General features: G+C 44.1%; 1 protein-coding gene and 2 long non-coding RNA genes across 3 annotated transcripts in view; 1 reads left to right on the forward strand and 2 right to left on the reverse strand.

Moving 5' to 3' along the window:
* Window positions 1-6,589: 6,589 nt before the first annotated feature.
* Window positions 6,590-21,801, reverse strand: part of LOC117506087 (ATP-binding cassette sub-family G member 1-like) — a gene marked incomplete at both ends in the record, with an annotated part of 80,852 nt that continues 65,640 nt past the window's right edge. The window contains one exon of the mRNA XM_034165603.1: window positions 6,590-6,874. Within this exon, the coding sequence (XP_034021494.1) occupies window positions 6,590-6,874 (285 nt within the window). The remainder of the gene's footprint in view (window positions 6,875-21,801) is intronic.
* On the forward strand, window positions 9,046-21,728 carry LOC117506086. Its single transcript, XR_004559369.1, has 3 exons — window positions 9,046-9,164; window positions 10,495-10,500; window positions 21,716-21,728. It is a non-coding gene; the product is annotated as an uncharacterized LOC117506086 (long non-coding RNA).
* LOC117506085 lies at window positions 9,075-15,390 on the reverse strand. Its single transcript, XR_004559368.1, has 3 exons — window positions 15,380-15,390; window positions 9,844-9,847; window positions 9,075-9,160 (listed from the first exon to the last, which is right to left on the reverse strand). It is a non-coding gene; the product is annotated as an uncharacterized LOC117506085 (long non-coding RNA).

The following is a 21,801-nucleotide window of genomic DNA, read 5'->3' on the forward strand; positions in this document are numbered from 1 at the left end:
TCTGTTCCTAAATGTTTCAAATCTGCAGTGATTAAACCATTACTTAAAAAATCTAATCTTGACCCTAGTGTATTGAAAAACTATCGGCCGATATCAAATCTATCATTTTGCTCTAAAATTCTGGAAAAAGTGGTTTGACAGCAGCTCGTAGACTATCTTACTGAGAATAATCTCTTTGAGCCACTGCAGTCTGCTTTTAGAAAATATCATTCCACAGAGACGGCTCTCACTAAAGTGGTGAATGATCTACTTGCAATGGATTCAGACACCACTATGGTTCTGGTGCTGTTAGATCTCAATGCTGCATTTGATACCGTGGATCATCATATTCTACTAGATAGGCTGGAGAATTATTTTGGAATTACTGGGAGTGTCCTTGCATGGTTGATGTCATACCTGACTAGTCGTTCCCACTGTGTTTTGTCCAACAACACTCCCTCTAACCTTAATGACATGAGATATGGGGTCTCACAGGGATCTGTCTTAGGACCCCTGCTTTCCTCCCTTTATATAGCACCCCTTGGGCTCATATTGCGGCGTTTTGGGATTACCTTACATTGCTATGCTGATGATGCTCAGTTATTCATGCCAGTAATTGCTGGTAATCTCATCCACATAAAATCCTAAAAGATTGCCTTGCATTTGTGAAAAGCTGCATGTCTGGCAATGTACTGCTTTTAAACTCTGATCAGGCTGAAGTGATGGTTCTTGGCCCAGTGAGACATCAGCATCAATTTGACCAGCTAATGCTTAGCCTAGGCTCGTGTGTCATACAGCACACTGACAAAGTGAGGAACCTTGGGGTAATTTTTGATCCTACGTTGTCCTTTGACCTCCACATTAGAGATATTATGAGGACTGCTTTCTTCCACCTGCAAAATATAGCAAAGATCCATCCCATCCTGTCTATGGCTGATGCTGAGACCCTGATTCATGCATTTATCTTTTCTAGATTGGACTACTATTTTCTGGTTTACTGCAGTCCAGCATTAGGCATCTCCAATTGGTTCAAAATGCTGCTGCAAGACTCTTGACAGGAAGCAGAAAGTTTGACCACATTACACTCATTTTGGCGTCTCTTCACTGGCTTCCTGTCCCTGTGAGATCAGATTTTAAGGTTCTGTTACTAACCTATAAAATCCTTCATGGACTGGCACCTCCCTACTTCGCTGACCTAATTAAACCTCATGTACCGGCCTGGGCTCTGTGTTCTCAGGGTACAGGACTACTTTGTGTCCCTCGGGTGAATAAAATGTCTGCTGGCCACAGAGCCTTTTCCTATCATGTACCTTGTTTTGTGGAATGATCTCCCTATGGAGATAAAACAGTTAAATTCTGTAGAGATTTTCAAATCAGACTTAAGATGCATCTATCTTCCCTTTCGTATGGCTAGCTGGTATAGTATTGTACTCTGCTTCCTATCCTTTTAAATTCATTTTATTAGTAAACTAATAAAATGAATTTTTCCCAGTGTAATCTTTACGTGCCTTAACTAAGCACTCATTCTGCTGAATCACCTCTAAATTATTTACACATTATTCACTTTGCGTGTTTTTAGGAATCCGCTAGCTTAGCGTAGCTACTAGCTCTTAGCCGATTTAGCATGGCGGCTTCTCCTGTCTCTCCCGCACTTTTCTGCTCTGGGTGTGAAATGTTTAGTTATTCCTCGGCCTCCTTTAGCAGTAATGGTACTTGTAATAAGTGTAGCTTATTCGTAGCTTTGGAGGCCAGGCTGGGCGAATTGGAGACTCGGCTCCGCACCGTGGAAAATTCTACAGCTAGCCAGGCCCCTGTAGTCGGTGCGGACCAAGGTAGCTTAGCCGCCGTTAGTTCCCCCCTGGCAGATCCCGAGCAGCCGGGAAAGCAGGCTGACTGGGTGACTGTGAGGAGGAAGCGTAGCCCTAAACAGAAGCCCCGTGTACACCGCCAACCCGTTCACATTTCTAACCGTTTTTCCCCACTCGACGACACACCCGCCGAGGATCAAACTCTGGTTATTGGCGACTCTGTTTTGCGAAATGTGAAGTTAGCGACACCAGCAACCATAGTCAATTGTCTTCCGGGGGCCAGAGCAGGCGACATTGAAGGACATTTGAAACTGCTGGCTAAGGCTAAGCGTAAATTTGGTAAGATTGTAATTCACGTCGGCAGTAATGACACCCGGTTACGCCAATCGGAGGTCACTAAAATTAACATTAAATCGGTGTGTAACTTTGCAAAAACAATGTCGGACTCTGTAGTTTTCTCTGGGCCCCTCCCCAATCAGACCGGGAGTGACATGTTTAGCCGCATGTTCTCCTTGAATTGCTGGCTGTCTGAGTGGTGTCCAAAAAATGAGGTGGGCTTCATAGATAATTGGCAAAGCTTCTGGGGAAAACCTGGTCTTGTTAGGAGAGACGGCATCCATCCCACTTTGGATGGAGCAGCTCTCATTTCTAGAAATCTGGCTAATTTTCTTAAATCCTCCAAACCGTGACTATCCAGGGTTGGGACCAGGAAGCAGAGTTGTAGTCTTACACACCTCTCTGCAGCTTCTCTCCCCCTGCCATCCCCTCATTACCCCATCCCCGTAGAGACGGTGCCTGCTCCCAGACTACCAATAACCAGCAAAAATCTATTTAAGCATAAAAATTCAAAAAGAAAAAATAATATAGCACCTTCAATTGCACCACAGACTAAAACAGTTAAATGTGGTCTATTAAACATTAGGTCTCTCTCTTCTAAGTCCCTGTTGGTAAACGATATAATAATTGATCAACATATTGATTTATTCTGCCTTACAGAAACCTGGTTACAGCAGGATGAATATGTTAGTTTAAATGAGTCAACACCCCCGAGTCACACTAACTGTCAGAATGCTCGTAGCACGGGCCGGGGCGGAGGATTAGCAGCAATCTTCCATTCCAGCTTATTAATTAATCAAAAACCCAGACAGAGCTTTAATTCATTTGAAAGCTTGTCTCTTAGTCTTGTCCATCCAAATTGGAAGTCCCAAAAACCAGTTTTATTTGTTATTATCTATCGTCCACCTGGTCGTTACTGTGAGTTTCTCTGTGAATTTTCAGACCTTTTGTCTGACTTAGTGCTTAGCTCAGATAAGATAATTATAGTGGGCGATTTTAACATCCACACAGATGCTGAGAATGACAGCCTCAACACTGCATTTAATCTATTATTAGACTCTATTGGCTTTGCTCAAAAAGTAAATGAGTCCACCCACCACTTTAATCATATCTTAGATCTTGTTCTGACTTATGGTATGGAAATAGAAGACTTAACAGTATTCCCTGAAAACTCCCTTCTGTCTGATCATTTTTTAATAACATTTACATTTACTCTGATGGACTACCCAGCAGTGGGGAATAAGTTTCATACACTAGAAGTCTTTCAGAAAGCGCTGTAACTAGGTTTAAGGATATGATTCCTTCTTTATGTTCTCTAATGCCATATACCAACACAGTGCAGAGTAGCTACCTAAACTCTGTAAGGGAGATAGAGTATCTCGTCAATAGTTTTACATCCTCATTGAAGACAACTTTGGATGCTGTAGCTCCTCTGAAAAGAGAGCTTTAAATCAGAAGTGTCTGACTCCATGGTATAACTCTCAAACTCGTAGCTTAAAGCAGATAACCCGTAAGTTGGAGAGGAAATGGCGTCTCACTAATTTAGAAGATCTTCACTTAGCCTGGAAAAAGAGTCTGTTGCTCTATAAAAAAGCCCTCCGTAAAGCTAGGACATCTTTCTACTCATCACTAATTGAAGAAAATAAGAACAACCCCAGGTTTCTTTTCAGCACTGTAGCCAGGCTGACAAAGAGTCAGAGCTCTATTGAGCTGAGTATTCCATTATCTTTAACTAGTAATGAGTTCATGACTTTCTTTGCTAACAAAATTTTAACTATTAGAGAAAAAATTACTCATAACCATCCCAAAGACGTATCGTTATCTTTGGCTGCTTTCAGTGATGCCGGTATTTGGTTAGACTCTTTCTTTCCGATTGTTCTGTCTGAGTTATTTTCATTAGTTACTTCATCCAAACCATCAACATGTTTATTAGACCCCATTCCTACCAGGCTGCTCAAGGAAGCCCTACCATTATTTAATGCTTCGATCTTAAATATGATCAATCTATCTTTGTTAGTTGGCTATGTACCACAGGCTTTTAAGGTGGCAGTAATTAAACCATTACTTAAAAAGCCATCACTTGACCCAGCTATCTTAGCTAATTATAGGCCAATCTCCAACCTTCCTTTTCTCTCAAAAATTCTTGAAAGGGTAGTTGTAAAACAGCTAACTGATCATCTGCAGAGGAATGGTCTATTTGAAGAGTTTCAGTCAGGTTTTAGAATTCATCATAGTACAGAAACAGCATTAGTGAAGGTTACAAATGATCTTCTTATGGCCTCGGACAGTGGACTCATCTCTGTGCTTGTTCTGTTAGACCTCAGTGCTGCTTTTGATACTGTTGACCATAAAATTTTATTACAGAGATTAGAGCATGCCATAGGTATTAAAGGCACTGCGCTGCGGTGGTTTGAATCATATTTGTCTAATAGATTACAATTTGTTCATGTAAATGGGGAATCTTCTTCACAGACTAAAGTTAATTATGGAGTTCCACAAGGTTCTGTGCTAGGACCAATTTTATTCACTTTATATATGCTTCCCTTAGGCAGTATTATTAGACGGTATTGCTTAAATTTTCATTGTTACGCAGATGATACCCAGCTTTATCTATCCATGAAGCCAGAGGACACACACCAATTAGCTAAACTGCAGGATTGTCTTACAGACATAAAGACATGGATGACCTCTAATTTCCTGCTTTTAAACTCAGATAAAACTGAAGTTATTGTTCTTGGCCCCACAAATCTTAGAAACATGGTGTCTAACCAGATCCTTACTCTGGATGGCATTACCCTGACCTCTAGTAATACTGTGAGAAATCTTGGAGTCATTTTTGATCAGGATATGTCATTCAAAGCGCATATTAAACAAATATGTAGGACTGCTTTTTTGCATTTACGCAATATCTCTAAAATCAGAAAGGTCTTGTCTCAGAGTGATGCTGAAAAACTAATTCATGCATTTATTTCCTCTAGGCTGGACTATTGTAATTCATTATTATCAGGTTGTCCTAAAAGTTCCCTAAAAAGCCTTCAGTTAATTCAAAATGCTGCAGCTAGAGTACTGACGGGGACTAGAAGGAGAGAGCATATCTCACCCATATTGGCCTCTCTTCATTGGCTTCCTGTTAATTCTAGAATAGAATTTAAAATTCTTCTTCTTACTTATAAGGTTTTGAATAATCAGGTCCCATCTTATCTTAGGGACCTCGTAGTACCATATCACCCCAATAGAGCGCTTCGCTCTCAGACTGCAGGCTTACTTGTAGTTCCTAGGGTTTGTAAGAGTAGAATGGGAGGCAGAGCCTTCAGCTTTCAGGCTCCTCTCCTGTGGAACCAGCTCCCAATTCAGATCAGGGAGACAGACACCCTCTCTACTTTTAAGATTAGGCTTAAAACTTTCCTTTTTGCTAAAGCTTATAGTTAGGGCTGGATCAGGTGACCCTGAACCATCCCTTAGTTATGCTGCTTTAGACGTAGACTGCTGGGGGGTTCCCATGATGCACTGTTTCTTTCTCTTTTTGCTCTGTATGCACCACTCTGCATTTAATCATTAGTGATCGATCTCTGCTCCCCTCCACAGCATGTCTTTTTCCTGGTTCTCTCCCTCAGCCCCAACCAGTCCCAGCAGAAGACTGCCCCTCCCTGAGCCTGGTTCTGCTGGAGGTTTCTTCCTGTTAAAAGGGAGTTTTTCCTTCCCACTGTAGCCAAGTGCTTGCTCACAGGGGGTCGTTTTGACCGTTGGGGTTTTACATCATTATTGTATGGCCTTGCCTTACAATATAAAGCGCCTTGGGGCAACTGTTTGTTGTGATTTGGTGCTATATAAAAAAAAAAATTGAAATTGAATTGATCTATCTTCCCTTTCGTATGGCTAGCTGGTATAGTATTGTACTCTGCTTCCTATCCTTTTAAATTCATTTTATTAGTAAACTGACCAGGTCTCAGCCTCAACTTCATCTAAAGTCTGGGTCTGTTAGTGAATCTTAGGGCTAGCAGCCGGCGAGCACCTCAGTATTTACTCTCCTTTCCTGTAGATTTACTGCTGTTGAATTATACCTTCAGTGTCATTTCTAGGAGACTGATTCTGCTCTTTTTCTCTCTGTCTGAGGTGTAGAGGGTATCGAATGGGAGTGGCGTTTGTAGAGAAGGGGATGCAGGACTGACTGTGAGATGCCATGCCTGAAGCTGATGCAGCAGATGTTTTGAATTCCTGTTTTCTGTTTCTTCAGCTTAATAAAACTTTGTAAAAACCTTGTTAGTGTTCGCATGGCCCAAGCAGAGAGTCATCCCTCTGAGTCTGGTCTGCTTGAGGTTTCTTCCTCAGAGTTTTTTCTTACATTGCCATCTGTGTTCTTGCTCTGGGGGTTGGTAAGGTTAGATCTTACTTGTGTGAAACGCCTTCAAGGCAGCTTTGTTGTGACTTGGCGCAATATAAAATGAAATAAATTGAAAATTATGTACTCTGATGACCCCTAATGGGAATAGCTGAGAAGAGAGGTTGCGGCCAACATTTTGATAAACATAGCGGCAGGCAGGGAACCAGATACTTTGAAATGACTGGACAGTAGTTTTATAAAACAAGTTAACCTGAAGTGAGGTGGAGGCAGCTCCAATCAGCAACCCCAAAGATTGAGCAACCAGTGAAGTCAGAACTCCCAGAGTTAAGAACAAGCTGAAACGGCCAGCATCTGGAGGCTGGGCAGTCATCCAGTACACAATACTGCAGTAAACCACCGGGAATACAATCTGCACAAAAACATCAACCACAGAACAATAAATTAAAAATGTTTTCAGCTTTTCTTTCTGACAAGAATGTTTGGAATGGAAACTAAATGACACAAAAGTCAAAAACCTGAGTGAAAACATGAATTAATGGTTATACAGCCAATTTTCAGTGTTGTCTACGGTGGCAAAGTGACACAATCATATGTCAATATACTGAACCTTGGCTGACACACAAAAATGTATGAACACCTTCCAAGAGTGGCAGCTATAGCTGGACAGTGGTCAATGAAAGAGTACATAGGGCTGAAAACTTAAAAATGCTCCAATCATGTTGAAAAGTACACATTAGTTGTTTGTCCTAAAGATTTGGGAAAAACACTGAACAAAAATATAAATGCAGCACTTTTGTTTTTGCTCCCATTTTTCATGAGCTGGACTCAAAGATGTAAAACATTTTCTATATACACAAAAGACCTGTTTCTCTCAAATATTGTTCACAAATCTGTCTAAATCTGTGTTAGTGAGCACTTCTCCCTCTTCTCCAGCATGGTGGCAACATCTTCAGCATCCTACTCCCTATATACCAGGGCTATTCATCTGGCGGCCTGTGGGCCAGAACTGGCCCTTTAATAAGTTTGGATGGGCCTGCGGCCCATTTACCCATAAATATTAATAAATACACGATCAAAAGCCGCTACAAAGCACATTCGCCAATTTTTGGCATTTTATGCCACTTTGTGGCACTTTGCGGCACGTTAAATCCTTTACGGCACGTCAGCACTGTTTCCAAACAGCCCCACCTCACGTGAAGGTATTGCGGGCACTTGAACAGTTGGTGGCGGTAATTTACCGTATTGGTTTGCAAACCACCAATAAACTTGAACGAAGAAGAAGACGACAACCGGGCGCATTCAAAGGAGAAGAGACGTAAAGTTAACAACGAAAATAGAAGATTTAATAATGACTGGACTGATGAATATGTGCACGTAGGGCAATCCTATGTTCCTGCTGTGTTCTGACTGTTGCTCGGTGAATAAGGAATATAACGCGCGGAGGCACTTCATTACGGCTCACTTGCGTTTTGACAATGAATATCCACCAGGTTCTGATGCTCATCAAATAACAATAAAAGGACTTAATATGAACTACAAGTGAAGCACTGCAATCTTCTCCCGTAGCTGCACTCTGCAACAGAAGACAACAGCAGCATCCCTGCGTGTTGCAGGTTCTTGCTAAAAAGAAAATGCCGACTGACTCCAAAACAGTGAAAGAATGTACAGATACAACAGCTGCAAGATGACTGGATGTTTTAGCCACAGATGTTTTCGAGACTCTTCTAAGTCAGTTGAAGAAAGCTGAATTCATGTCGCTGGCTGTGGATGAGTCAGCTGACAGCTCTGATACAACACAACTTTGTTTGTATGTGCGGTTTTTCAACGGTGACCGTTTCAAGGAGGATCTGTTGGGCCTAATTCCACTGGAAGGACAAACAACAGGGGAAATAAATTTAAAAAAGCTTATTGCTTTTTTAAAGACAATGAACTGGACCTGGAGCATATTAACCTGCTGGTTACAGATGGAGCTCCCTCGATGGCAGGAAGGGTCAAAGGACCGTCTGCACAACTGTTTGCTGTTGCACCAAAACTACAGTCTGTCCACTGTCTCGTTCACCAGAGTGTCCTCTGCTCTCAGCTTAGTGCTGAGTTGAAAAGTACCACGGACTCTGTGATTGCTGCAGTGAACTTTATCAGAGCAACATCCAGTCTTCAGCACAGGTTGTTTTGCAGACGACTTGCTGATATGTCAGCTGAACACTCTGACCTACTGTTACACAACGTCAGGTGGTCTGTGAACTGAGGGAGGAAATGATCACCTTTCTATGTGAATGCAAGCACAAGAAGGCTGGAACATTTCTGACAAAAATGCTGGATGAGAAATTTGTCTCAGAAATGTGCTTTTTAAGTGATTTCATGCATCATTTGAATGGTCTTAATCTGAGTCTTCAGGGGAGGATAAAACAGTGGCTGATGTGGTTGAAAAGCTGACTGCTTTTATAAAAAAAAATAGACATTTTCACATGTGATCTTAATGACAGTCTGCTGCACTTTCCCACACTCAGTGACTTCATTAGTATATACTTTTGATGTTCTGTTAAATATAAAGGGAAAAAGAAATGCAGTAGCATTTGTCTCAATTGTACATCCGAGAGTAATAATACAGGTCACGAGAATGTCCGGCCCACAGATCATAGTATTCTGACAAATTTGGCCCCCGGAAAAATATAGTTGAATAGCCCTGCTATATACCCTGGGTCCCTGCTCTGCACATGTCCAAACATCTCAGTTTCGCCTCTTTGACTTTGTTTCCAAATCGTCCCACCTATTCTGTCCCTCTGATATATTCAGTCCCAATCCTGTCCGTCCGTGCCACTCCCAAAGAAAATCACAGTAGCTTGTTGGTCCCACCGCCTCAAGGCTGTGCAATTTACTGTAGCTGGTCTCACTACCATGTTGCAAATTCTCCCTTTCACCTTTCAGATATCCTTCAATCACAAATCAGACTCTGTTCTTCACCTCTCTACCACACTCCCCGGCTGACATTTATAACCCTTCTCTCCAAAGCATAGCTCCAACTCTCCAGATGTCTCTACTTGGGCAACACATCATGTCATCTGCAAACATCATAGTCCATGGAGACCAAAGTCTAACAATATTGTAAACAAGAAGGGACTCAGAGCTGATCCTTGGTGTAATCCCACCTCCACCTTGAATGAGTCTGTCATTCCTACTGCTCATCTCACTGCTCTCATACTGTCCTTTTACATGTCCTGCACTACCCTCACATACTTCTCTGCCACTCCAGACTTCCTCATACAATTCCACAGCTCTTCCCTTGGCACCCTGTCATAAGCTTTCTCTAAATCCACAAACACACAGCGTAACTCCTTCTGGTCTTCTCTGTACTTCTCCATCAGTATTCTCAGTACAAACATTGCTGAGAGGGCACCTGTGATGCAAAGTCATGCCACTCTTATGCTGCGTTCACACCGGGCGCGACGTGAGGGACAGGTTGCCATGTAATCCCTATGGAACGACACGTTTTGGCGCCAAGTCACGCAGCATAACGCGATGGACGAGAATGAAGCGACGCGAGTGAAGCGATTTTGAGCGATTGGCGCGTTTGTGGCGCGATATTGCATCGCATCACGTCGTGTTGCCCTCCCTCCCAAGTTGAAAAATCGGAACTTTTTCATCTGGTCACGCCGTGATGACCAATCAGGGACTGAATATGTAGTGATGTGGAGATGTCTGGCATTTGACTGAAGATGTGAACATGTCCTGTATCTGGTAGCAGCCTGTGAGCAGGACTTATGTCTCTTTTGTCCTTTATTTCACAATTATTTTTGGAGCGAGCAGCAGCCCCACAGCAGCGGGAGCAGAGTTTCTTTTTCTTTTATGTGCGCGCGCGAGCGAATCGTCCGTGGAGATTATTTTACTTATTAACTACACAGATGTATAATAAAACAAATGGTGACTGGTTTCTAAACACAATTATGACAGAGTTTGTTGGGAAAGAGTGAGGAGCAGCCCCGCAGCAAGCAGCAGAGTTTCTTTTTTTATTTTTTTACGTGCGCGCGCAAGTGAATCGTCTGTGGAGAATATTTTACTTATTAACTACACAGATGTATAATAAAGCAAATGGTGACTGGTTTCTAAACACAATTATGACAGAGTTTTTTGGGAAAGAGCGAGGAGCAGCCCCGCAGCAAGCAGCAGAGTTTTTTTTTTTAAATTGTTCACATGTTCCCGCGTGAACGGGACAGGAGGTCCTCAAACTGGGTCCCGCAGAGGTGGAAGGACCGCTGAAAGTGGCCATCATCCAGACGCAGCTCCTGCAGCAAATAATGATAGTCCCTGAATTGGGAACGTCTCATGACATTTGTCAGCTTTCCACAGGAGAGCCCTGCTCGATCTGCATGTTGCCTTACATTGAGCGGTGACCTCTTATGGACAACAGCAATTAGCCCGACCTGCCTGATACATCTTAGTTACAGTATTGATTAGCACATCCGAGCCCTTCTGTACAAGAGCAGGCAAAATCCTATCAATGGCACTAATTTTGTATGAGCCAGACAAATTGATTGCCCATTCCGCTCTAGTTTCATTAATTATCTTACCCACTATAATCTGGTCTTCCACAGTGGGGACACAAGGAGGCTCATCCACTCGTCAGTACCCTTGGGAAGTGGACCTGGAGCAGATTCTTTAGGACATTCACCTCACTGTTCGGAACACCCTGTGGTGGACAAATGAACTGCAGCTGATTGACTGGATCCTTTCCCAAGATTCTGTACAGTTTGATGGCAGCACTTTGTCCTTCCACCTTTCCACAGAAGGTTCTCCAGGAAAGGCTTTTGGCTTTCTTAATGGTTGCTTTGTAATTATTTCTAGTCTTAACATATTGCTCCCATCTTTTACCAGATGTTTGAGCTCTATATCTGCACCACGTGGTCCTGACGTCTTGCCGGAGTCCTGATAGCTCTGGTGTCTACCATGATGGCTTCTTACCAGGCTTCCAGGTCTTCTGTGAACAAGCCGTCTCATAGGCCATCAAAACAGTCTCCTGGAAACTGGAAACTTCAGTTTCTATATCTTGTACAGTTTTAATTCTGACAATTCTACCCCCCATGAGGGATAAGGGTCTTATGATAAAGATCCCAGTCTGTCCTCATTGGGTTCTATAAGTTTCTGTTTCTGTAATTCCTGCCTTCAGTGTGAAGTGGAGTTGTCGATGGTCTGGCACTGACTCCTCCTTGGAAACAGACCAGTTACTGACTCCATGTATTAGGTCCATAGAACCCACTGTAATATCAATGACCTCCTCTCTGTTAGAAACACAGAACATTGGTTCATTGCCCTGATTAAATACAAAGAGATTGTTGGCCACCAGAAATTCTCCTAAGGCCCTACCCCTAGGCTTTGTATTTGAGCTCCCCCAACCTACATGGTGAGCATGAGCATCATGACCAAGCAGGTCAGGGAGATGTCTGTCTCTGCAATAGCGAACTATATTAACCATTTCCCTTGATGGTGGGGGATCTGGTGAGTCCAGTGGGAGGTAGACAGATGCAGTGACCATAGCCTTGGCCTCACCTTTCCAGTTAACATTTACCTGAACTGCAACTGTATCTAAAGATGTCAGTACAGGCAGTGCTGTGAATCTTGCTCCTTTTGCTCTACTTTTAAGATTAGGCTTAAAACTTTCCTTTTTGCTAAAGCTTATAGTTAGGGCTGGATCAGGTGACCCTGAACCATCCCTTAGTTATGCTGCTATAGACTTAGACTGCTGGGGGGTTCCCATGATGCACTGTTTCTTTCTCTTTTTGCTCTGTATGCACCACTCTGCATTTAATCATTAGTGATTGATCTCTGCTCCCCTCCACAGCATGTCTTTTTCCTGGTTCTCTCCCTCAGCCCCAACCAGTCCCAGCAGAAGACTGCCCCTCCCTGAGCCTGGTTCTGCTGGAGGTTTCTTCCTGTTAAAAGGGAGTTTTTCCTTCCTACTGTCGCCAAGTGCTTGCTCACAGGGGGTCGTTTTGACTGTTGGAGTTTTTACGTAATTATTGTATGGCCTTGCCTTACAATATAAAGTGCCTTGGGGCAACTGTTTGTTGTGATTTGGCGCTATATAAATAAAATTGATTGAATTGATTGATTTTACAAGTGCAGTAGCTGCTCTGGACTTCTCACTGCATGAATCACACAGGAGAGTGCCCCCTGGGTAACCCAGGCCTCTTATGAGAGCCCTAAAAACCCAGGGTTCCTGGATTAAAGCTATAGCTGTGTGCATCCTGCTGAGATGAGTACAAAAAACAGCACTCACCTCCTTACAGTGATGCAAATTAATCTGGATAGCATTTACTACGTGAGGTTTCTTCCTCAGAGGGAGTTTTTTCTTACCAGTGTCACCTGTGTTCTTGCTCTGGGGGTTGTAAGGTTAGACCTTACTTGCGTGAAGCACCTTGAGGCAACTTTGTTGTGATTTGGCACAATATAAATGAAATAAATTAAATTACTGCCCCCCCTTTTGGCAAGACAATCATATTAGTTATTACCCTACTAACGGCTTTGTTGCTGACTTTGAAAGTCAGATGGATCAGCTCAAAGTGTGTCTATTCACCAGTCCCTCAAGACTCATTCACCCCAAGCAAAATAAATTGCCCACCTTCTTGGGGTTGGGTGTGGAGGACTCGTCAAACCTCTACGCAAAACAATACGCAAACAATCCCAGACTCCTGCAGGGGACCAGGAGAGAATGCAGAAACTCTCCGGAGTATTGGAAGGTCTTAAACCCTCTTAGCTAAGAAGGCGTGACCCTCCCACTCAGGAACTGCTGAGATAGTTCTCATGAGCCAGTCCAGTGAGGAATCATTAGCGGAGGTTACCTGAAAGGTCCACAAATCCAGACTCACTAACCCAAGGTGGCTCTTCTTCAGGGGGCACCAGATCTAGCAGATTAACCAGACCATCCCTAATGCGCTCTGCCTCAGTAGTAGTGAGATGTCTTCACTGGTCGTCGCCAGAATAGATATCAACCTTCAAGAGACATGGGAGCTCTTGTATGTGTCTTTGTGGGCTGATGAGCACTCCCTGGCATGGAGTCAACAGCCCACTTTTGCTTATGCTCAGCGGGCATGACAGCTTTACCAGGGGCACCAAGCGAGGTACCAGGAGATGGAGCATGGTCAGCCCCCACCTCTGAGAGCCAGGTGATGACATGCCATCCCCAGTACCTTGCCTTTTCTTTTTCTTATACTTTCTGTGTTTTTTCTTTTTCCGCTGCCCTGAGGAGGCAGCAAAACTATCTTCCACGAAGAGTCCTTCCACGATTTCCGACAATGGATGGAATAATCCCATTCAGAATTGTTGTCAGGGTTAACAACATCTGAAGCCAAACCCTTAGTAGCAACACTTCCTTGCAGCTCTGGGTGCCCTGCATGTAAGGCACAAGATGTTCCCATAGTATTACTGACAGGCCCAGCTGGGTTTCCTACTGGACAAGTCAGGGGCCCAGATATATGACCACCCAGGGCACCTGCTCCCTGCACACCTTCGGCTGAGTCTCAGGTGATTTTAGAACCCTCATTCACACTGAGGGCCAGTCTCTGAATTGCTACCCCTAATTATATTAAGTAAGTAAGTAAGTAAGTAAGCTTTATTTATATAGCACTTTTCACAGACCAAGGTCACAAAGTGCTTCACACGATATAAATAGACAATAAAACAACACATACAAATATAGAACAATAAAATAAATTGACACTAAAATGCCAGTTTAAAAAAATGTGTCTTTAGTTGCTGTCTAAAAACATCCACAGAGTCTAGTGAGCGAAGAGAACAGGGAAGTTCATTCCAGAGGCGAGGTGCCACAGCTTTAAAAGATCTGTCCCCTCGAGTCAATTAGTCAAATTAGTCAATTTGCTGCAAGCCAAGGGCCCACAACTAAGTGATGCTGACTACATCCAGGTTTGAATTCAGAGTTTTCCATCTCCGAGATGGGTGGTCAACCAAGACCAACGGGGGAGGTGATGGTCTAGTGGTAAAGGTGTTGGGCTTGAGTCCAGAAGATCATGGGTTCAAATCCACGCCTGACTGGAAAATCACCAAGGGCCCTTGGGCAAGGCCTTTAATCACCTATTGCTCCCGGTGTGTAGTGAGTGCCTTGTATGGCAGCACCCTGACATCGGGGTGAATGTGAGGCATAATTGTAAAGCGCTTTGAGCGTCTGATACAGATGGAAAAGTGCTATATAAATGCAGTCCATTTACCATTTACCATTTAACCGCTCCCACCTACCCAGCCATTTTTTTGGTCCACAGCCTTCCAGGAAGCCCTGAACAAGTACCAGCCATGCAGGCCATCCTGCCAGCCCTGATCATTGACCAAGGTCAACAGGGCCTGCCCACACAGCCAGCCAAATCCACAGCAACCAAAGGAAGCTCTCCCATCCCTAAAAAAAATGACAGTTAGCCTCCCACCAGAAGCTCCTAACCAGAACCAGCCACGCAAGCTAGTCCACCAGCAGCCACACAGCCAGTCCCAGTCCAAGGCAGCCAAAAGGAAGCCCTCCCAACTTCCAGAGGAAAAGGAGTTTCCCCTTTCCACCACCCAGGGGATGCACCTCTACGCTGTTAGGCCTCAATGCAAGCCTCTTTTCATCTTACACCAAATCTTCTTGCACTCCTGTCCATTTTCATCATCTCTAAGTGTATCCAAATTATTTTTCCTTCCTCTTCATATACTTTACCGTATTTCTTTATTCACCACCAAGTCTCCTTATCAGGCTGGATGGTCAGGAATTGCAGGACACAAATGGATGGCTCAAACAAGCAGCTCTGGTTTTTAGAAGGCTTTACTGTTGTGGTTAGCAAAGGTCGGTACATGAGTAAGCAGCCCAGAAAAAGCAGCACTACCAAAAACATCAGGCAATCGGTGTGGTCAAGGCAACAGGCTAGAGGTCAGGAACACACAATGAGGCAGGCAGGATAAAGAACACAGGAACAGAGCTGGGATGAAGGCACAAGGCACAACAAACTGGTGAGGGACAAACACACCAAGTGAGCTTAGATAACCCCAGGTGACAATCAGCAAATCAGAAACAGGTGTGAATGGAAAGCACCAGACCAAGGGTGTAGTCAGAGAGAGGAAACACCCATCACCAAGAACCAAGAGAAAGACAAGAGAAGCAGAGGCAGACAGACCCAAGCAGAAAAACCCAGCAAGAGAATGAACAAACCAAAACCAAAGAAATGCAAAAATAACCAACAAATCCCAAGAACAAAATAAAACACAAAACCAAATATGGTAATTGTGAAGACGTTCTGTCTGACCATTGGCCTGTGGATGGTAGCCCCTTGTTAAACTGGCTGAGACCCCTAGGAGATGGCAGAATACCCTCTAGAACATAGGTGTCAAACTGATTCCTGAAAGGGCCAAGAGGGTGCAGGTTTTCTTTGTAACCGCCAACTCAACCAGGTTATTTCACTGATGAACTCTTCCCATCTGCTCAAAGTGATGTTCATCAGTGAAATCACCTGCTGGAGTTGGTGGTTACAAAGAAAACCTGCACCCTCTTGGCCCTTTTTGGAATCAGTTTGACACCTATGCTCTAGAAATTCAATACGAGCTGGGGCACTTGGTCAGACACAATATCCCGGGGGACCGTGTAACCTAAACACTTGGCTGAGCATAACCTTGGCTGTTTCCTTCGCGAGGGGAGTTTGGGCAGAGGAATGAAGTGCACCATCTTTGACAGTCTATCTGCAACTGTAAGAACTACTCTATTACCCTTTGAGGGCAGAAGGCCGGTTACAAAGTCAAACGTAATGTGAGACCAAGGACATGTGGGTACAGGCAGTGGAATTAACAACCCGGCAGGCAGACAGTTGGATGACTTATGCATGGCACATGATTGACAGGTATTTACATATTCAGTAACATCTTTGAGTAACCCAGGCCACCAAAATCTCTGTTGAATCACAAAAATAGTTTTCTTTATTCCCGGGTGGTAAGAGAAGCAACTATCGTGTCCCCACCTGATCACATCCCCTCTAAGCATGGCCAGGACAAAAAGCTTGCAGGTGGGACAACCGGGAGGCACCAGGACCCCATCAGCAGCAGATCGGACCTTAGATTCAGTTTCCCAAGTGTGAGTAGAAACAAAGCAGAACGCTGGCAGAATTGTTCCCAGATCAGACAGGGCATCAACTGGTTCACCCTGACAGGATGAAGCGTCTGGTTTCCCATTTTTAGAACCTGGTCGGTACAAAAGCACAAAGTTGAAATGACTAAAAAAGATCTCCCACCTCACTTGCTGGGCATTTAGGTGCTTGGTGGATCACAGATATTATAGATTTTTATCATCTGTGTAAACCAAAAATGGCACATGTGCCCCCTCCAACCAGTGGCTCCACTCCTCCAAGGCCACTTTCAAAGCCAACAATTCACAGTCTCCGATGCTCGGCGGCGGTCAGCTTTTTGGACAGATAGTCGCATGGATGCATCCAATTGTCAGAGGGGTAACGCTGCGAGAGCACCGCACCTACACCAATATTGGAAGCATCAACCTCAACCATGAACTTTCGAGTGGGGTCAGGGAGGAGCAGCACAGGGACCACTGTAAAGCATTTCTTTAGCATTTCTTTTTTGTTATTGTTGAGTTTGCGTGCCAAATAAATTCATTTATTCATTCATTCATTCATTCAACTCTGAAAGCCTCATCGCACTCCGGTGTCCAGATAGACAGCCGAAGTGACGAAGTGATGTCATGTAATGGAGCCCCAACAGTACTGAATTTACATTATTCCTTGAGTAATTCATTCATTCATTCAGATATGAACTTACAATAGAAACTGGCAAAGCCCAGGAACCTTTGTACCTCCTTCCGCAAGGAGGGAACAGTCCAGTCACGCACATTGGCAACCTTATCAGGGTCCATCTTAATCTCTCCATCTGCGATTTGCGATTACAAACCCCAAAAATGAAATGGTCAGTTTGTGAAATTCACATTTTTCTGCTTTTACAATCAGATAGTGGCATAACAAGGTCTGGAGTACGGTGCAAACATGTTCAGTGTGAGTTTTAGGGTCGGGAGAGAAAATTAGAATATCGTCAAGGTACACGAAAACAAATTTGTTCAGGATTTCACGTAGCATGTCATTAACCAAGTTCTGGAAAACTGCAGGAGCATTGGTGAGGCCAAACAACATAACTAAGTATTCATAATGACCTGAGGGAGTGTTAAAAGCAGTTTTCCACTTATCTCCTTCTTTAATCCGGACTAAATGGTAGGCGTTGCGGAGATCGAGTTTGGTAACTATTTTGGCTCCTAACAACTCAAATGCTGAGGAGATGCGAGGCAGTGGATAATTTGCCCACGATAATCAATACAAGAGTGAAGCGACTTGTCTTTTGTTCTTGATGAAAAAGAACCCCGCCCCTGCAGGCAACGATGAAGGTTGAATCAAACCAGCTGCTAAAGACTCCTGTATATATTCATTCATGGTGTTGCATTCAGGAGCTGACAGTGAAAAGAGCTTTCCCTGAGGTGGGCTTGCCCCAGGGAGAAGCTCGATAGCGCAATCATAATCTCAGTGGGGTGGTAATGATTTAGCCTTGCTCTTGCTAAATACGAGTGCCAAATCATGGTAGTACAATGGCACCCCACGAGATCCGGGTTACAATCTGTCTGAGAACAAACAGATTTAGACAGACAGGACTTTTTGCAGGCCAAACCCCAAGAAACAACTTCTCCCTTAGACCAATTGAAGTTAGGACTGTGTTGCTGTAACCAGGGATGCCCCAGGATTAGCGGATGAGTCATATTGTCAAATACATGAAAACTGATTCATTCAGAGTGGTTTTCCGACACTCATCAAAACAGACTGTATTCAGGGAGTAATACAACCCAATTCATGGCCATCCACAGCGTGCACCACCAGATGGTGCAAGAGCTTAAACAATTTCAGGTGCTGGGACCTGGCAAGAGAGGACAGAATCAAGTTAGCATCAGAACCGAAATCAACATAAGCTGACACGGAAGCTGATTAATTTTTAGAGGACAATTTAGCAGAAATTACATTTTCTGCTGAGAATGGTGTAATAGAATTTAGACTCTCTCATAAGTCAGATTTTGGCCGTGGGGTGGTGCCCCTGGCCTGACAATTGGTTATCATGTGTCCAGAGTGTCCACATTAAAAACAGAGTCTGTCTTCTTGACATTGCCACCTCTCTGCAAAAGAAAGACTAGTGCGACCCAGTTGCATGGGTTCTTCTGCGCTGCAGTTCAGAGGGTCCGTCCTGACATGGCTGGAGGAGGACCTGTGGACAGGAGGTGTAGCAGAGTGCCAGTCAGGAAACCGGGCGGCACAGCGAGGATGGTCCTGAAGATGCCAGGCGGTCCAGATGGTGAGAACAATGAGCTCATCGAGGTCTTCGGGTAGATCTACAGCCACAAGCTGGTCCTAGATATTCTTGGAAAGCCCCTGGACGAAGACGTCATGGAGCACCACAGGATTCCATTCACTCTTGGTGGCCAGAATGTGGAAGTCGATGGCATAGTTGATGGCGTAGTTAGTGGCTCGGCATCCGCCTTGCTTCAACATCATGAGGGTATATGCAGCTTCCCGCCCTGGAGATGTGTGTTGAAAAACCAATTGAAGAGCAGCGGTGAATACTGAGAGAGAGGCACAGGTGGTAGATTGGCGACCCCACTCAGCTGTTGCCCATGCCACAGCACGACCAGTCAGGTGAGTTATCATATAAGCTATCTTCGTCCTGTCGGACGGGAATTTACATGAAATGAGCTCAACATATAACTCACACTGAGTAATAAATAGTCTGACGTCACTGGACTCGCCTGAGAAGCGTTCAGGCGGAGACAGCTGATTGTAGTAGTCAGGCCGATGCGGGTGCTGACGGCCCCGGTGGAGGCACATTGTCGCTGCCTGGAACAGTGGAAGCCTGATGATCGAGTCTTGACAGTAACTGTTCCATCTGGGTGCTCACCGACTCCATAAGCGAGTCCTGGCTTTTAGCGAGGTCGCGAAACATGGAAGAAAGAGCGGTGAGGTGGTCTTGTTGCTGTGTGAGCTGCTTACTGTGGTGGCATACTGCCATCTCGAATGGGTCAGAGCTGGCTGTGTCCATCTTTGGCCAGTTTGTATCAGGAAGGATGGTCAGGAATTGCAGGACACAAATGCACGGCTCAAAGAAACAGCTCTGATTTTTAGAAGGCTTTACTGAGGTGGTTAGTAGGGGTTGGTACATGACTAAGCAGTCCAGAAAAAGCAGCAGTGCAAAAAACATCAGGCAATCAGCATAGTCGAGGCAACAGGCTGGAGGTCAGGAACACACAATGAGGCAGGCAGGAACATGAACGCAGGAGCAGAGCTGGAATGAAGGCACAAGGCACAACAAACTGGCGAGGGACAAACACACCCAGTGAGCTTATATAACCCCAGGTGATAATCAGCAAATCAGAAACAGGTGTGCATGGAAAGCACTAGAACCAGGGCATGGCCAGAGAGACAGAGAGACACCCATCACCAAGAACCAAGAGGGAGAGTCAAGAGAAGCAGAGACAGACAGACCCAAGCAGAAAAACAGTACAAAAATAGCCAACAGAACAAAAGAACAAAATAAAATAGAAAACCAAACAAAAACTCAAACCCTGACACATCTTGTCTCTTTGCAGTTGTCACACACCATACCTTCCAAGATGTTTCCCTCAACACATCTGCAATAGATGTCTAGCTTTCCAGCATCACTTCCTCTCCATCCAGTGCCTCTCATACCTTCTCGCTGAATTTCACACAACAGTCTTCCTCCTTCAGCTTCAACTATCTGTCAAGTCATCCTACAAACCACCATCTGATGCTGTCTTGGTATCTTCTTTCTCACCACCCCCTTACAGTCTTCTTTCAGGTTGCATTTTCTGCATTGGACATAGTCCACCTACAATATGTGCAATTTCCTCCACTCTTATATGTCACCCTGTACTCCTCCTTTGTCTTAAAGTAAATATTCCTCATAGCCATTTCTATCCTTTTTGTAAAATCAGCTACCATCTGTCCTTCCACATTCCTGTCCTTGATACCATATTTACACATATCTACCTCATCGCCTCTGTTCCCTTCACCAACATGCCCATTGAAGTCCACTCCTATCACCACTCGTTCATGCTTGGGTTCACTCTTCACCACCTTATCTAACTCACTCCAGAAATATTTCTCCATCTCGGAACCTACCTATGGGGCATATGCACTGATGACATTCATCATCAACCCTTCAATTTCCAAGTTCACACTCATCACCCCATCAGACACTCGCTTAACCTCCAACACACTCTTAACATGCTCTTCCTTTAAAATGACCCCAACACCATTTCTCTTCCTGTCCTCACCATTATACAACTCGAACCCACCTCCTATGCTCCTGCTCTTACTTCCCTTCCACTCAGTCTCTTGCACGCACAATATGTCTACCTTTCTCCTCTCCAACATATCAGCCAGCTCTCTCCCTTTACCAGTCATACTACCAACATTCAAAGTCCCGACTCTCACTTCCATCCTTCTAACCTTCCTCCTCTCCCCTGTTTCTAGACACATTCTACACCTCTTTGGTGAATGACATTCTGCTGGCACCCTGCTGGATGACTGTATCAACTGCAATCATTGTTAACCTGGGATGTGCCTGATTTTTTTGAGAAATTCAATTTGTGATCTGCATGCTTAGATTAGGGCAACACGGTGGCTTAGTGTTTAGCACTGTTTCCTCACATCAAGATGGTCATTGGATTGATTCTCACCTATGGTCTGGTGTGGAGTTTGCATGTTCTTCCCGTATTTGCGTGGGTTCCCTCCGGCTCTTCCGGCTTCCTCCCACATCCAAAGACATGCAGGTTAGGTGAACTGGAAACTTTAAATTGTGAATTTGCGGCTCTGAATGTGTTTGTTTAACTATATGTGGCCCTACGACAGACTGGTGTCCTATCCAGGGTATACTGAGGTGACTTGTCTGTGCTGTGTGGCTGAGATTTGACAAAAAATTTTTTAGCTGTACATCTTCCTGCTAGTATCCTCCACGTTTACCCAGTCTTGGGACTGGCACTCAAATTGTAGTACATTCTACATCAGACTGAATTCTAATTTCTGTTTGTCAAGGGATTAAAAATTAAAGTTCTTCCAATTTTAGAAAAAAAAAGAAAAAAAAGAAAAATGTATTAATGAATTAAAAAACAAATAAATAAATGCAAATTAAATCATTTTGACTGCTTGGTACCCAAACAACAATCAAGGTCAAGGTCCATGGATTATGTGACCTGGGATGGATTTTGTTACATTATGAAAAAACAAATCAACAAATTATATCAGGAAATTATTTTTAAAA

This window comes from Thalassophryne amazonica, unplaced genomic scaffold (assembly GCF_902500255.1).
Source record: "Thalassophryne amazonica unplaced genomic scaffold, fThaAma1.1, whole genome shotgun sequence".
In the NCBI taxonomy this organism is placed as follows: domain Eukaryota; kingdom Metazoa; phylum Chordata; class Actinopteri; order Batrachoidiformes; family Batrachoididae; genus Thalassophryne; species Thalassophryne amazonica.